This window comes from Orycteropus afer, unplaced genomic scaffold, assembly GCF_000298275.1.
Source record: "Orycteropus afer afer isolate SDZICR_OR568_19922 unplaced genomic scaffold, OryAfe1.0 scaffold00030, whole genome shotgun sequence".
NCBI classification, from domain to species: Eukaryota; Metazoa; Chordata; class Mammalia; order Tubulidentata; family Orycteropodidae; genus Orycteropus; species Orycteropus afer.
This window is the reverse complement of record NW_006921617.1, coordinates 13,336,601-13,353,895: the sequence shown is the minus strand read 5'-3', so window position 1 is coordinate 13,353,895 and position 17,295 is coordinate 13,336,601. Positions and strand designations below refer to the sequence as shown.

At 43.2% G+C, this 17,295-nt stretch overlaps 1 protein-coding gene across 1 annotated transcript in view; it reads left to right on the top strand.

Moving 5' to 3' along the window:
* GREB1L (GREB1 like retinoic acid receptor coactivator) overlaps positions 1–17,295 on the top strand; it is a 204,166-nt gene that overhangs the window by 173,613 nt on the left and 13,258 nt on the right. The window contains exons 18-23 of the mRNA XM_007935598.1: positions 3,391–3,506; positions 4,507–4,751; positions 6,389–6,963; positions 7,168–7,270; positions 13,914–14,069; positions 14,365–14,504. Of these exons, the coding sequence (XP_007933789.1) occupies positions 3,391–3,506; positions 4,507–4,751; positions 6,389–6,963; positions 7,168–7,270; positions 13,914–14,069; positions 14,365–14,504 (1,335 nt within the window). The remainder of the gene's footprint in view (positions 1–3,390; positions 3,507–4,506; positions 4,752–6,388; positions 6,964–7,167; positions 7,271–13,913; positions 14,070–14,364; positions 14,505–17,295) is intronic.

Sequence of the window (17,295 nt, the reverse complement as noted above, 5' to 3'; positions counted from 1 at the left end):
ATTTTGGTCAATGACATGAGACAAAGTATATGTGAACTGCTGTATGAAAAGTGAATTTACTCTGTAAATCTTCACCCAAATCCTAATTAAAAAAAAAAAAAAAAGGAAAAAAAAAAAATTGTTGCAGCAGTATTTCTATAGGAAATTATCAGAGATTCAGGCCAGATTCAAGAAGAGGACGTGGAATGAAGGATATCATTGCTGATGTCAGATGGAGCTTGACAGTAGCAGAGAATACCAGAAAGATGTTTATGTGTGTTTTATTGACTATGCAAAAACATTCAACTATGTAGATCATAACAAACAGATAAATGTGCTCATGTGGAACCTGCATGTAGACCAAGAGGCAGTCATTCAAACAAAGCAAGGGGATAAAATCAGGAAAAGGGTATGTCAGGGTTGTGTCCTTTCATTATACTTACTCAATCTGTATGCTGAGCAATTAATATGATAAGTTAGAGTATATGAAGAATGCAGCAACTGGACAAAGACTCATTAACAATCTGCAGCAGATATGCAGAGGACACGATCTTGCTTGCTGAAAATGAAGAGGACTTGAAGCACTTAATTGATAAAGATCAAAGACTACAGCCTTTAATTCAGTATAGATTACACTACCACATAAAGTAAAAAAAAAAAAAAATCCTCACAACAGGACCAATAAGCAGAATCATGATGAACACAGATATTGAAGTTGTCAGTGATTTCATTTTACTTGGATCCACAGTCAGCACTCATGGGATCAGCAGTCAAGAAATGAAAGGACATATTTGCATAGGCAAGTCTGCTCCAAAAGACCTCTTTAAAATGTTTTTAAAAAAAGTTGTCACTTTGAGGACTAAGGTGCAACTGACCCAAGCCATGGTATTTTCGAGTGTCTCAAATGCATACAAAAGCTGGACAATGAACAAGAAAGACTGAAGAAGAATTGATGCCTGTGAATTTTATGGTGTTGATGAAAAATCATGAGTATGCAATGGACTGCCAGAAGAATGAACAAATCTTCCTGGGAAGAAGTACAACCAGAATGCACCTTACAAGGAAGGATGATGAAACTTCATCTGGCTTTGGACATGTTCTTAGGAGGGACCAGTTCCTGGAGAAGGACATGATGCTTGGTAAAGTAAATAGAGGGTTAGCAAAAAAGAGGAAGACTCTCAATGAGATGGATTGACACAGTAGCTACAACAGTGGGCTCAAACGTAGTAACAATTGTGAGGATGGCACAGTACTGGGCAGTTTTTTGTTCTGTTGAACATAGGGTAGCTACGACTCAGAACTGACTCAACGACACCTAACAACAGTATTAACAACAAGAAGTTGTTGTTGGGCCATAGTTTGAAAACCACAATCAAGCATATGGTTCTCAAACTGGCTGCTGGCCTATCAGCATCACCTGCAGGGCTTTAAAAAGAAAATTGGTCTCCATAGGTTCAGAGAACGCGTCATAAATGAAGACCTACAGTTAGATCCAAAGGGGTCTCAAGTAATCGTGTCTCACAATAGTTGTAGCTCATTTCATTTCTATAAGTAGTTGCCAGGCACAAACTACATATAAGAGAGTTCTGTATTCTCAAAACCACTGGGTCACATCAGTCCATCATTTTCATACTATTTGTGTGGCAGTGAAAATAGGACATCCTATAAGGAGCTCTGGTAGCATAGTGGCTAAGGCACTTGACTGCTAACCAGAAGGCTGGCGGTTCAAACCCACCAGCCACTCCTCGGAAGGAAGGTTGGGCAATCCTACTTCCGTAGTGATACTGCCTCGGAAACCCAAGGAGGGGTCGCTATGAGTCAGGGCTGACTCGACGGCACATAACAACAACAACAACAATTAGGATGTCCACATCCTAAGCAGATCTGATGTCTTGCCAGTTAATCTCTTTCACCTGTTTATTTCTAAATTACAAACCTCTTTTCCATTTCGCAGATGATGTGGGTATCCCCCATATCTCTAGTCTAGTCTAATGCCTCCCTTTCCATTAGACCTCATTTTTATTCTTACCTCTAATTATCCTGTTAGGTATTAATGGTTAACTTTCAAGTGATGAGTAACACTTGAAAAGGATCCAACCTTTAAATAAGTTTTTCCAGAAGGCATGAGAAGGTCCCGGTAGATTTCCATGGCCTTGGGGTTTGTATTTCCTTGAACATGATGTTCTTCAGTAAAATCATCCTGAGGACATGGTCAGTCCGTAGAAGAATTGCAGCTGTCGTTCATCAGAGTGTGTATATAAGAGTCACCTGTGATCTTGTTAGAATGTAGATTCTGATTCAGTCTATCTGGGGTAGAAAGCTAAATTCTCAGCAGGGGGTCCAACCAGAATGAAACTGTTCAAAATCATGCTTTAAAATAAATCATCTCATACAGTAAAACATACTATCTGTTATCCCTTCATTATAACCCAACCTTGTTATTATTGGTGGAACCATAATCTGTGGATCTTTTCTGAGATTTAAAATACATTTGGGGATAATTCAAACATCAAGGACATCAAGAGTCTAACATGAAGGTTGTAAGTAATGTGACTTCTATTTCCAGAATTGTTTACTTTAAACCAGTTCCCTTTGACATGAAAATATATATTGAGAGTTGAGTTTTTATGAAGAACCTTGTAGTTTTTTAAAAATCTTTCTGACAAGTTGAGTTGTCAAGATTGACATTCCGTTTATTAAAAATATACACATGTATATGTACACACATGCACACATACAAGAAATTGATGCTTAACAGATTCTTTGTGAAAGCATGAACTAATTGCATTACTCTTCTAAATAAGGGACAGTTGTTTTCTTGATTCAGATTTGGTTATATTTTTAGCCTTCTTAAGAGCGACTCTTTGGAAGCCTTAAAACCAGTAATTACTTGGGTCAATTATTTGTAAAGTCAATAAAGGGAGTCATCAGGGGTGGCTAATTTTTGTGATTTTTCTTGGTGAAAATGTCAGTTTTGATGGAATATTGAGATTCTTTCCTGAGATGTTCACAACTGAAGCTCTTTTTTTCACTGAGTCAGTCAGTCTCAGGAGTGTGTCAGTTATATGAAGAGTATTACTTAGTGCTTGAGTCAAGTAGTTTAGCCAAGAATCTGTAAGGTATAGGTCACTGGTGGGGTATTTCACGTTGTATGTTTCTTTGGCCTATGTGGTTAATGCATGATGTATACCCCTATGTCGTATTTTATCCTATTGTGATGAAAACTATAGGCCACATTCTTCGAAGTGCTCTGTGTATGCTTTGTAGAAACAAATGTGTATATATATATATATATCACTCAGTGGAATTCATTTGGAAACACAACTGTGTCTAAAATCTGGATCTAGAAAACCTTTACAAAGGTAGAAACTTAAAGGGTTTTCATTTTATCCTATGGGTCTCTTTCTGTAGACTTGGAGAGGAAACGAACAAGAAGAGTGGGTCCCTCAGACATACCAAGATTTAGAAGGTCTGCCTTGTATTGTGATATTAACTGGCAAAGATCCTCTTGGAGAAACCTTTCCCAGGTACTATTTGAATAATTAGTTCTCATTTTTCATTAGTTTCCCAGCTGAGCTAATACTTAAAACTGACACTTAACCATTTCATTTGTTTGGTAAGTGACGAGAACTGTTTTATGCAGGGATATAAGAAATGTTATTCATTGCTGTCGAGTCATTTCTGACTTATGGACATGCCATGTGTTACAGTGTAAAACTGTTCCTTAAGATTTTCAAGGCTATGACTTTTTAAAAAGGACATCAGCAGGCCTGTCTTCCAAGGTGCCTCTGGATGGATTTGAACCTCCAACCTTTCACCTACTGGTCTAGCACTATTTGTGCCACCCAAGGACTCCATAAGAAATGTAGTCTTCCTTGATTCTTCTCTTTTGACTTCCCAGAGATCACTCAGCAGTTTTTGGAATGGAAGATCTCCACATTTGAGAAATGTCTAGGCAGGGACCTCAGTAACAGAAAGAGGAAAAGCACACTACCCCAAATCAGAAATTTTTCCTGATGGAATGCTTTGTCAGTGTTAATCTGTGGCTCCCATACCCTTCAAAGATGTAGGGCCCATAGTTTGGAAGGCAGTAATAATACTAGCTTTTATTGAGTGCCTATTGTGTGCCAGACATTGTCCTAAATACCCTGCATGTGCCATGTCATCCATTCTTAAAATTACCATATGAACCAGACAGTGCTCGTAGAACAGGTGAAGTGCAGACAGGTTAAGTGACTCACCCAGAGTCATAACAGCTGGGAAGTAGCAGAAACCCACTGCCGTCAAGTTGATTCCGACTCATAGCGATCCCCATTGGGTTTCTAAGGTTGTAAATCTTTACTGAAGTAGATTGCCTCATCATCCTCCCACAGAGAGGAAGTAGGAGGGCTAAGGTCTAAATCAGGGATCACCTAGCACTGAAACCCATAGTTTTAACTTCTCATGATACATTCAGATACCCAGGCAAATATAAACACTTTATGGACAGCCAGAAGGGATCACCAACAACATACTACTTTTGTACAGGTCTTTGAAATACTGTGACCTCCGCTTAATCGACTCAAGCTATTTAACCCGCACGGCCTTGGAGCAGGAGGTGGGTTTGGCGTGCTGCTATGTCTCAAAAGAGGTCATCCGGGGGCCCGCAGTTGCCCTGGACCTTAGTGGGAAGGAGCAGGAGAGAGCCACTGTCAGTGAGAATGACTCGGATGAGCTGCTGATTGACTTGGAGAGGCCCCAAAGCAACAGCAGTGCAGTCACGGGAACCTCAGGTCAGTACTTTTCTCTTTCAAAAGACAAAAGGACAGGAGTGAGAAAGATAGGTTAGGGGTATGGAACACTTCTTACTGAGATACATCAAGGCTTCCGAGTAGCCTGCAGTGACTCGGATATCCTTTCCAGGCCTCAGTTCCCCAGCAGAGATACTTGGAAAACATGCTGTTGAACAGCTCCAAAACATTTATGGAGCTTCACCATTTTCCTAGTGTTTGTCACTTTTAGTCATCTCATGGTAATTATGCATCCGGTATTTGCGCACACACACACACACACACACAAAAAAAAACTCACTGCCGTCGAGTCGGTCTCAACCCTTCGTTGGGTGTCCGAGGTGGTATTTCTAAGGAAGTAGATTGCCCACTCTTCCTTCCGAGGAGTGGCTGATGGGTTTGAATCACCAGCCTTCTGGTTAGCAGTCTAATGCCTTAGGCACTAGGCCACCAGCGTGCCTATATTTGCACAAAGACTGTTTTTCTTCTAGGTACTACAGCTGTTTGTGCTATTTAGCTTATGACCTGGCCCAGAATGTTTGTTTGAGTGAATGAATCATTTTTCTAAAAACTTAATGACAAATATATACTGAAGGTTACTCTGGGGCCACTAATTGGTTAGTGCCCAAGACTCAGGCTTGTGGACACTGAAGGTCAGGGCTATGAGGGGAAGGCAGTTCTCATACAAGATGGACAGACACAAAAGACAGATGAGCAGTGGAGTTATTTGGACTTAATAGCCTCCAGTCAATGGCTATTCATTGACGATTTCCCAAGTTTGGGACTGACCTACATACCTGGGAAGCACCAATGTTGAGGTCAGAGATGCCTTCAGTTCTGAATGTAATGAGCTTTGGTTTGTCCTCAAACCTAAAAGTAGCTGATCTATTGGGGTAAACAATATTTGAAGTGAATGGACCAAATGTGCAGATACTTGGTAGAGCAACACCTCCTGTGGAGTAGATAGTTTCTCCCCTTCATGGGAAGACAGCTTCACTCTGACTTGGGGGCTCATGGAGATGACTACAGCCTGAGAAACCTACCCACTGTCGGAAATGTGAGACCCTCTGCCCACAGCCGCAAGGGAGTACCACTGAGCAGGACTTAAATATGGAACCTGTATGGTCAGGGTCCTGGTTTGAAGCAGCTGGCATATTCAAAAAAGGTAACTTAAGGAAAGGTTAATAAAGGGACTATTTATAGAGACATGAGCAGGATTTAGAAAAGGAATGAGGTCTAGTTAACCACAGGGGGCCTTGACTACCCCTGAACTTGAGGGCAGCAGGAGGAGGGAACAGTTACTGAGACCAAGGGAAGCCCCCCACCATGCAGTTGGGCCCTCAATACAGAAAGGCAGGCAGCGCCCAGTGACTTTGCAAGGAGGGAGCCAGGGAACAAACTTCTATTTCTTACTGTTGTCTCCTGTTGGCCAGACTGGCCCAGGAGGCAGGTGAAGTATGGAGAGGGGATGGGCAAAAGGAAGGGCTCTAGTGCAGTTTTTGCAGCCCACAGAGTAGAGCCATACTTCAGCTGCTTCCCTGGCCTTTCCCTCCTTCCTCAGGAGGTGCCAGGAGTCCAGCAGGAGCATACCTTAGCATTGGTAACAGAATAGGTATGGCCCTGGTTCTGTCCTCTTCCAGGTTCCATCATGGAGAATGGGGTGAGCTCTTCCAGCACAACTGATAAGTCCCAGAAGCAGCCTGTGACACCCAGCTTCCAAAACCCAGCCACCAGCATGGGGTTGGACGAAGGGGTCTCTGCCGGCATCCTGGTGGCTGGAGAGACGCTGAAACAGGAGTGTGACTCCCTGGGCCCCCACATGGCTAGCAGCACTACTTCCAAGCCTTCGTCATCGTCCTCCTCTGGACCCCGGACCTTCCCGTGGCCCGGACAGCCTGTGAGAGGCTGCAGGGGCCTGCATGCAGCCCTGCCCCCAATAGTGATCTTATCCAAAGCGGCCTACAGCCTCCTGGGCCCACAGAAGGGTGGGAAACTGCCGGCCTCCTCAGCCCTGCTGCCCCATGCTGATGTGGCCTGGGTGAGCACACTGAGGCCACTCCTGCACAAAGACATGAGCAGTGAGGAGCAGTCCCTCTATTACCGGCAGTGGACCTCTGCCAGGCAGCACCATGCAGACTTTAGCAACCAGCCCGACCCTGCCTCCAGCACCCGGAGCATCCACCCACGTCGGCTGCTGCTGACTGGGCCTCCCCAGGTAGGGGTGGGACAGGCTGAGCCTTGTCAGATGCTCCCCAAGAAAGGGAGCCAGAAGTACCCTGTGGGCGGGGTGGGCGTGACCTAAAGCCCTGGTGCCCCCATTCAGGCCTCTGAAGGTTGGTGGGCCAAAGTGTGAAATTTCTTTTCTTTTTTCCTGCCTTCTCTTCCTTTACCCCTCCCCAATTAAAAATATTTCCATCAGGTGGGAAAGACTGGCTCCTATTTACAGTTCCTTAGGATCCTCTTCCGCATGCTCATCAGGCTCCTGGAAGTAGATGTGTATGACGAGGAGGAGATCAACACTGGTGAGTGCTGGCGCTGGCCTAGGGTGAAATGAACAAGACCTTCCACACTGATCCCAGCAGAGTTTTTTGCCTCCTAGTATTTTTCAAAGTAGCATAGTGCCTAAGGCACTTGACTGCTAACCAGAAGGCTGGAGGTTCAAACCCACCAGCCACTCCTCAGAAGGAAGGTTGAGCAATCTACTTCCGTAGTGATACTGCCTCAGAAACCCAAGGAGGGGTCACTATGAGCCGGTTTGACTCGACAGCACACAACAACAACAGTATTTTTCACACAGCACCTACTTTACAGCATTCTTGTGAAGGTTAAAGGTAATGTGCCCAACAAATCGTTCTAGCTAAACTGTGGCTAGGTGTTACCTCCTTGAGGTCAGGAATGGAGTATATGATTTCATTTGGATTCCCGCTCCCGCTCAGTGCCTAGCAAGGGGCTGGGCAAAGGGGCATTTTATAAAGGCCTGTTAGATAGGTTAATTACCTAAATGGTTAAACCATGGTAAAAGCTGGTTTTGTGTTGTTCTACTGCTTAAGAATCCAGGACATAGTTTATATTCTGGATAAGAAAAAACAAACTCACTGCTGTCGAGTTGGATCCAACTCATAGTGACCCCTCCTTGGGTATCCCAGGCAGTATCACTATGGAAGTAGATTGCCCAACCTTCCTTCCAAGGAGTGGCTGGTGGGTTTGAACTTCCAGCCTTCTGGTTAGGAGATACTAGTCCTTTATTGGTTGGCCCGAGCATAACTCATATTGTAATCACAGGCTCTAATTGAAGATGTAGAATTATCTTCATTTCATAATGAAATGAAAATTTCTGAGTACAACAGAATGCTGCCACTATAAGCAAACAAACAAAAGCCCTTCTGTTTGCGTAAGATACAGGAGGCAGAGCCTGATAAAGCTGTAGGGATTAGTATCAACTTAAGATCATTTCCATCCATCTTCCTCCTGGTCTCCCCTTCCCAGCCTATAGCTTCCCTGTTAGACCATTAGATTAAATTCTACAGCCTAGGGACCAGAAAGTGGACATGAACAGAAATCTACAGTACTCTGTGGCTAAGAGGAGTGTGGCCTCAAAACTGTTTGACTCTACTGTAGGAGAAATTGTAGGGAGGAAGGAGAGATGACCAAATAGAAGTTCTTCTCAAGCCCTTCAAAGATGAGTCCAAAATAGGAAAAGCTCTTGGTATCTTCTCCAACAAATTAGCCTTTGGAGATCTCACCTTGCTTGCTTTTCCTAAATAGTTCAACCAGTTCTGTGACCAGCTCAGGGACTCACTCACTAACTCACTGCTGTTGAGTCAGATCCAGCTCAATAGTGACTCCTCCTTGGGTTTCCAAGGCAATATCTCTATAGAGGTAGATTGCCCAATCTTCCTTCCCAGGAGTGGCTGGTGGGTTTGAACCGCCAGCCTTCTGGTTAGCAGTCAAATGCCTTAGGCACTAAGCTACCAGAGCTCCCACTCAGGGACTAGTCTGCTCCAAAACAAAACTACTATGGCTTCCAGCCCTGTTCCTATTCCTCAGTGACACACATCCAGAATATCTCTCTCTCTCTCTCTTTCTCTCTCTCTCTCACACACACACACTCATCGCCATACTCATATCTCCTTGTTTGTGTCTAGAGCTAAGCTGTGCCAGATCCCCAGGCCCACCGCAGAGGGGAACCAGAGCTTCAGGTTGGCCTTGAAATAAGCCAGGCCTCCTGGACCAGAAGGGCAAAGCCAGAGCCAACCAGACAAGGAGCAAGGGAGTTTTTCCACCAGGCTCCTTCGGGCCACAAAAGAATGATGTCTTTATATCCTCAGATCATGCTGCAGTGATCTCGGATCTTAATCTGTGCTGTTGAGCTGTGAGAGAGGTCCATCCATAGCCGGTTTGAGAGAAGAGCCTGGCCTTTGTATTGAGAACCTGTTAACTTAGCTTGGCTTTATTTTTTCTCTCTCACTTTAGTGTTGATGACTAGAAAGGTACAATGAAAATGATACCTTTTTTTTAAAAAAAAAATAAATAAATAAATTTTAAATTTTAAGTAAAATATGAACTTCAGCTCAAAACTCTCAAAAACCAAGCTCACTGCCATCCAGTTGATTCCAACTCATAGCAACCCCCATTGGGTTTTCAAGGTGGTAAATGTTTATGGAACTGGATTGCCCTGTCTTCCTTCCACTGAGGGGCCAGTGGGTTTGAACTACCAGACTTCTGTTTAGCAGTCAGATATCTTAGGCACTGCACCACCAACTTTGACTCAGGGATATAAAAATAAATACTATTTGTGTTAAAAAGATAATAGTTATACTTTCAGTATTTAGACTTTTCTGAAGGTTTCCTTCCTTTTCATTTTTGAAAATTATCTTAAGCTACTTTTTGATCTTACAAATATTATTAGTACTATCATCTATTGAACACCTGCCATGTGACTACTAGATGCTGTCTTAGCACTTTCAATATCTCTCACATCAGGGGACTCTGAAGTATTGCAAGTAAGTTACTTAACAGTGTGAAGTACTAAGAGGCAGAACCAGGATTCAAACACAGGTCTACTGGCTCTAAAAACAGTGATTCTAAACTTCTACTGCACATTGGAACCACCTGTTCATGTAAAGATTACAGTTTAGAAAACCCTATGGGGCAACCTCTCATCTGAATCAAGGAAGAACGAAGAAAATCAAAGGCATCTGGAAACAGTTGGTTCAAGGATATGATAGACCCCAAGACCAGAAGAACTAGATGGTGCCAGACCACCAATGCCAACCACTCGGAAAGGGATCAAAACTGGAGATCCTGGATAGAGTGGGAGGAAAAATGTGGGACAAAATTCAAAAACACAAAAATGACAAGAATTACTGGTCAGATAGAGTCTGATGGAACCCCTGAGACCCAGGTTCCATGGCCCCAGGTTACCCTTCAGGCCTAGAAATGGACTCACCCCTATGGATTGGCTTGCAGACCAATGGTAGAAAGATCTACATGCAGAATACCTAACCCGGGACAATGCACCCACCTATCATCCTAGGGAGATGTACCCCTTAGAGCAATCAGCCATGGGCACCAGAGGGGCAGCATTCACATAGAGGGAAAGCTGGACAGACAGGAGTGCATAGTGAAAAAGGGCAAAAGGAGGGGGTAGTCACAGGGATGGGAGGGGAGGAGAGTTTGTTATGGTCGAGGATGGTAATCGGGGTGTGAAATCAAATGCACATGAACTGTTGAATGTAAAACAAATTGGCTTTGTAAATTTGCACCCAAAACACAATTTTTAAAAAAACCTATGGGGCAGTTCTACTGTGTCATATGAGGTCACTGTGAGTCAGAATTGACTGATAGCACCTAATAACAAAAACAAATGTGAGCTTTAATCAATATTAATGATGCCTGGGCTGCACCTGCACCCTAGGAGATTCTGATTTAATTGCTCTGTGAACTGACATTGGAATTTTTATTATTCCCCCAGGTCGTTCTCCTGTACAGCAGACCTTGGGAATGTTGTTAAATGTAACCCTAAAATCTCTTAGACTTCCCATGTCCACATCAAAACCACATGAGATACCATTTTACTCCCGCTAGGATGGTCAAAAGGAGCTCTGGTGCCTAAGGCACTTGACTGCTAACCAGAAGGCTGGCAGTTCACACCCACCAACCACTCCTCGGAAGGAAGGTTGGGCAATCTACTTCCTTAGTGATACCGCCTCAGAAACCCAAGGAGGGGTTGCTGTTAGTCGGGTCAGACTCGACAGCACATAATAACAACAACAACAGGATGGTCAAGATTAAAACAATTGAAAATAGCAAATGTTGGCTAGGATGTGGGGAAATTGGAATCATTCCCACTGGTGGGAATGCAAAATGGTACAGCCATTGTGGAAAACAGTGTGGCAGTTTTTCAAAACCTAGAAATAGAGCTATCATTAAAAAAAAATTAAAAAAAAAAACCCACTGCCATCGAGTTCATTCCCACCCATAGCAACTCCCATTGGGTTTCCAAGGTGGTTAATCTTTATGGAAGTAGATTGTCCCATCTTCCTTCCTTGGAGTGGCTGGTGAGTTTGAACCTTCTGGGAGCAATCAAATGCCTTAGGCACTGTGCCATCAGAGCTCCTTAGAATTACCACATGACCCAGTAGTTCCACTGCTGGGAATATACTCAAGGGACTTGAAAATAGCTCCACAGACATATATACACTCGTGTTCACTACAGCATTATTCACAATAGCCGAGAGGTGGAAACAATCTAAACACCCATCACCAACTGAATTGTTAAACAAAAGGTGGTACATACAGTGGAATATTAATCAGACAATTAATTAATTGTCTTTCTAGACAAATGAAGTCTTGATGTAGGCTACAACATGGATGGAGCTTGACGACATTTTGCAGAGTGAAATAAGATAATCACAGAAGGACAAATACTGTATTGTATGGCTTTATATAAAAAGACAAGAACAGGCAGATAGAGAGAAACCAAAGTTATACCAGGAGTGGGAGGGAAGGGGAAGGAGAGTTGAGGGGTTACTCCTTTGAGAGCATACTCTTTCTGTGTATGGTGGTGGAAAATTTGCATTTATTAAGGGTAATGGTTGCACAACCAATTAATATAATTGATGTCAATAGTTTGTACACCAGTAAAAAGTTGAATTGGCAAGTGTTGTGTGATAGATATATTGACAACAACAACAAAAAGAGCAGCTTCTGAGGCTGCTTATGTACAACCAAATACCTCATGGTGTTTGGTCTCTTGGTTTGGAGTTTTAGGGTCATTGTTTCATGGGACATCCCAGTTAATTGGTTTAATGTCATGTTTAGTGCTTCTGTTCACCTTCCTAATTCATAGCATAGTGCCTAGGGTCTTAAAAGCTTGCAAGCAGCCATGCAAAGTACAACAGTTGGTCTCAGTTCACCTGGAGCAGCCAAGGAAGAAGCACAGTCAGGAAAAAGAGGAGGAAATGCAATGTGTGCCTAATTGCCTCGGTTAACAACTGCTCCCTTTGCAATGAGACAAGCAGAACTAGATGATGCCCTGCTACCATTACTGAATGTTTTGATGGAAGGTTCTATAAAAGAATCTTGATCAAAAGTGGGAACAATTTCAAATTCTCATGGAATCCATACTTTGTAGAGGCACTGAGGCTGGATGAAGTGTAACTACTGTCCTGAGATTGTCTTTAAAACTTCAACCAAAAATATCCCCTGAAGTCTTCCTTAAACCAAACAATAACCCATTGCTGTTGAGTCAACTCCAACTCATAGTGACTTTATTGGACTAAGTCAAATTTCCAAGGCTGTAATCTTCATGGAAGTAGACCGTTACATCTTTCTCCTGAAAAGTAGTTGATAGGTTCAAACCACTAACCTTTTGGTTAGCAGCCCAGATGAAGCTCTTAACTACTGTGCCATTAGGGCTCCTCCAACCAAACAATAGTTTAGCTTAGTTAGTAAGCATACCATGAGCATTGTGCTCTTCTGAGAACTATCTATATGGGATCAAACTGACAACAGTGTGAAACATTAGATAGGAAACTGTTGTTGTTATGTTGTTATGTGCCGTCAAGTCGAACCCAACTCATAGCAACCCCTCCTTGGGTTTCCAAGGTGGTATCACTACGGAAGTAGATTGTCCCATCTTCCTTCCGAGGAGTGGCTGGTGGATTTGAACCGCTAGCCTTCGGGTTAGCAGTCAAGTGCCTTAGGCACTATGCTACCAGAGCTCCTAGATAGGAAACTAAGGGGGCATTTAGTTAATGGGGGAGGAGCCATTCAGAAAAGGAATGTAATCATGTCACTGAATTCCAAAAAAAAAAAACCAAACTCACTGCTGTCAAGTCAGATCCGACTCATAGCGACCCCTCCATGGGTTTCTGAAGTGGTATCTCTATGGAAGTAGACCATCCAATCTTCCTTCCAAGAAGTGGCTGGTGAGTTTGAACTGACAGCCTTCTGGTTAGCAGTCAAATGGCTCAGGCACTACGCCATACATGTAGAAATTGTTGAATTGCTGAATGTTCTGTTGTATATATTCTCAACAACAACAAAATTAATTTTTTTTTTTAAAAAAAAAAAGGAAGATTTTACCCAGAATAAGATAATATGACCAATGAAGCAGGATGACACATTGCTGGCTTTGAAGATGGAGGAAGGGGCCAAGAAACACAAGGAGTGTGGCTCTAGAAGCTGGAAAGGCGAGGAAATAGATTTTCTTCTAGAGCCTCTCGAGGGCATGCAGGACTGTTGACACCCTGATTTCAGTTCAGTAAAACTAATTTTGGACTCCTGACCACCAGTACTGTAGGAAAAAAAAATGTGTTTTATTTTAAGCAAAAACCAAACCAACCTCACAGCTAAAACTCTTAAGACAATTCAGATAACCCCAAATTAAACAGGTTTCTAAGGAAATTGGGTGTGGTGAGGGAGACTCAATGAATCTTAGATGAGAGAGTATGTGATCTGGGTCTGTAAAGAGGAAGGCTGGATGCCAGTCAGGTAAGCATTTCTCCCAGAATGGGTCTGAAATTGGCAAAATTCTGATTCCTTCTACCCTGGGTTAGGGGAAGCTCATTTTTCAGAAATGCCTTTGTCCACTTACCCTGGACTAATGCTTCGTACTTTTCCTCCCTCATACTCAAGCAGTTCACTTTGTTCTTATCCTAGATCAGAATGAGAGCGGTGAAATCAGCCAGACAGCAGGAGAGCCCTGGCCTGACATTGAGAGCTTCAGTAAAATGCCTTTTGATGTCAGTGTGCACGATCCCAAGTACAGTTTGATGAGCCTGGTTTATACTGAGAAGCTGGCAGGAGTCAAACAAGGTCAGTCCAAATGGAGTCAGGCTTTCCTTTGCAGAAGGTCAAGGTCAAAGGAAATCTAACTCAGAGGAGAGATCCAAAGTAGTTTAATCTTTGAAAGCCACTGAAATCATTCTCCTGTGTTTTTTGTCTTTTCTCTTCCTCTTACACACATGCACACATTTTCGTATCTGCTTCTTAGGGCATAAGTTACAGAATCCTTGAAAAAACCCTTTTGGAGAGTAGGCAAATTTTCTTCCTAGGCATAAAGACTTTACATGTGTATCATGGGATTTTTTTTTTCCCCCTTTATATGCAGAAACAGTAAAGGAATCCAAAGTTGAGGAGCCCAGGAAACGAGAAACAGTGTCCATGATGTTGACAAAATATGCGGCCTACAACACCTTCCACCACTGTGAGCAGTGCCACCAGTACATGGACTTCACTGCTGCCTCCCAGGTACAGCCTCACCTTCACCCTGGCCTTGGGCCTTGGTGACCCAAAATGGACATTCTGTATAAAATGGGAGGTGGAGAGGTGAAAAGTAAGGCTCCTAGTTTCAAGCCCTAACAAACAATGCAACGCCCTGCCATCAAGTCAGATCCGACTCATAGCGACCCCTCCTTGGGTTTCCGAGGCAGAATCATTACAGAAGTAGATTGCCCAACCTTCCTTCCGAGGAGCAGCTGGTGGGTTTGAACTGCCAACCTTCTGGTTAGTAGTCAAGCGCCTTAGGCACTATGCTACCAGAGCTCCCTTTTTATCCCTTAGGATAAACCAAACCAAAACCAAACTCACTGCCATGGAGTCGGATCTGACTCATAGTGACCCCTCCTTGGTTTTCCGAGGTGGTATCACTATGGAAGGATATTGCCCAACTTTCCTTCCAAGGAGCAGCTGGTGGGTTTGAACTGCCAGCCTTCTGGTTAGCAGTCAAATGCCTTAGGTGCTACGTCACCAGAGCTCCCATTTCAGGGCCTAGGTAAAGAATAACTTACTTAAGAGCAGGAGCCATCCATTAGTGACTGAAATGCATGAAGCAATGATTAAAAGAGCTTTGGGCATGTTGGATTAGGGGAGGGGCAGCAAGCAGGACACTGGCTTAGTTTAGTGTCCAGAATTACTTCATCAGAATGGGTTACATGTATCGTGTCTAGGTTAGAAAGTAGCTGAGATTTTATCTGTCTGTGGTCCTGAAATAATTGGGACTTAGGGTATATTTGGTGAAAGAGTCTTTTTTCCCCTTTGGTTTGCTGACGACAATGACTAATCAGTGGGATGTGCTTTTGAATTATGCCATCTAATAATTCTTTTGATTTAACCTAGTTACAATGTTACATTGTGACCTGTGGGACATGGAACTCGTGGGGACTATCTTGTTTTTCTGGATCTGGCAAGTTCTCTGCCTTTGACAGAGCGCAGTCTCTTTCACTCTCTACTAGTGGGAAATACTTGAGCTTTTCTTTCTGACTGGTTTCTGCCTTACACAGGTTCTGGCTTCCACAGGTTTTACTGTGTATTCATACTGCATCTTGGAAGGTTTTGACAAACGGGCATACAGTGGAGTTGATATTTTATGCAGGGAGAACTGAATGGGAGCCAGTATTGACAGGATGTGGCTTCTTTTTGGTGAGCGCTTCTTTAAGCACAGATAGGAAAGGCAGCAAATGATGTAGTATCCAGGGCCCATTTTGTGGATAAGTTGCGTTTCTCCAATTTCATCTTCTTGTTTTTAATACTTGGCTTGGAATACCTAGAAACAACTCTTCCTTCTTATAGGCCATGTTGATTGGACTTCTCCCAAACCTGCTTCTGCTCTCAGTACTCAGGGCTATACCCTTCCTTTTCCCATCTCTCATTCTGAAATACAAATGGGTATTAGAAGGGATATACTGAAACACTGGATTGAATCATTCTAATACAAGTTACCTTTTATATCCCAGTCATTTTCTTGGTCTTATTGAAAACTTTTGGTATGTGCTGTCAAGTCGGACCCAACTTATAGTGACCCCTCCTTGGGTTTCTGAGGCAGTATCACTATGGAAGTAGATTGCCCCATCTTCCTTCTGAGGAGTGGCTGGTGGGTTTGAACTGCCAGCCTTCTGGTTAGCAGTCAAGTGCCTTAGGCACTATGCCACCAGAGCTCCAGCTTTTGGTAGCTAGTTCTAAATCAGCTCACAGTGCTTTACAAAATATGTAAGATTCAAGTCCCCTGGTCAGTTAAATCATAGGTTTTTAGGAAATACTCTTAAAGGGCTTCTATTTATTTAGTTATTTCTGTATGATTACAGAACTAAGTACTTGTGAGCAGAATGAAAAATTACAATACATGTTCTGGTTACCTGGTACCGCTGATGGGAATATACCACAGATGGGATAGCTTGAAGAAACAGGAGTTTATTCTCTTACAATTTGGAGGCTTCAAGTCTGAGTTCAAAGTGTCAGCCTCTAGGGGCTGAGTAAAAGCCCCTCAACCTTGGGCTCCAGCTCTGCTTCCTGCTCCCGACCCACTAAAGCCAGAGGCTTTTCTTCACTCAGACAGCTGCTGGCTGCTGAGGCTGACAAGCCCAAGGTTGACAAGTAAAAAGACACAGTCCCAATGTTACCAAACCACATAGCAGGCCATTAATTCATGTCCACTGAAGGTCGGCAGAGCATGACAGGCTGCTGAACAATGACTCAGCTACATACAGGGTTTAAGTGTGCCATAAGCTGGAGACCATTCTCCAAGGCTTCTGCTTATGTACAGGAAGCAGACCACATCCCTGAGGCAGCTACTCAGCTTCTCACAGTAGATTCCACCATGGAGTTGATTACCAGTCTCATCATGGGGAGTAACTGTCCAGCTGCCCGGCCACTCAACCAGGCCCAGCCAAGTTGACACACAAACTTAACTGCCACAATGTATTTCTTTTATAAAATGTAACATTTAGGTTAAAACTATTAGGAAGTCTACCTAGATCCTGTGTGCTGCTTATAAGATGCTAACCTTTCGTCAAGACAAATACTGTCTGCATTGTAAAGCATATAAAGACTGATTATACAGTTCACTGAGAGAGCATGTGAACTTCCTAGCAACTTTAAAAATTGGTTAGATTTATATTTGGCTTGTTGTTGTTGTTGTTATGTGCCGTCGAGTTGGCCCCGACTCATAGCGACCCCTTCTTGGGTTTCCGAGGCAGTATCACTACAGAAGTAGGATTGCCCAACCTTCCTTCCGAGGAGTGGCTGGTGGGTTTGAACCACCAGC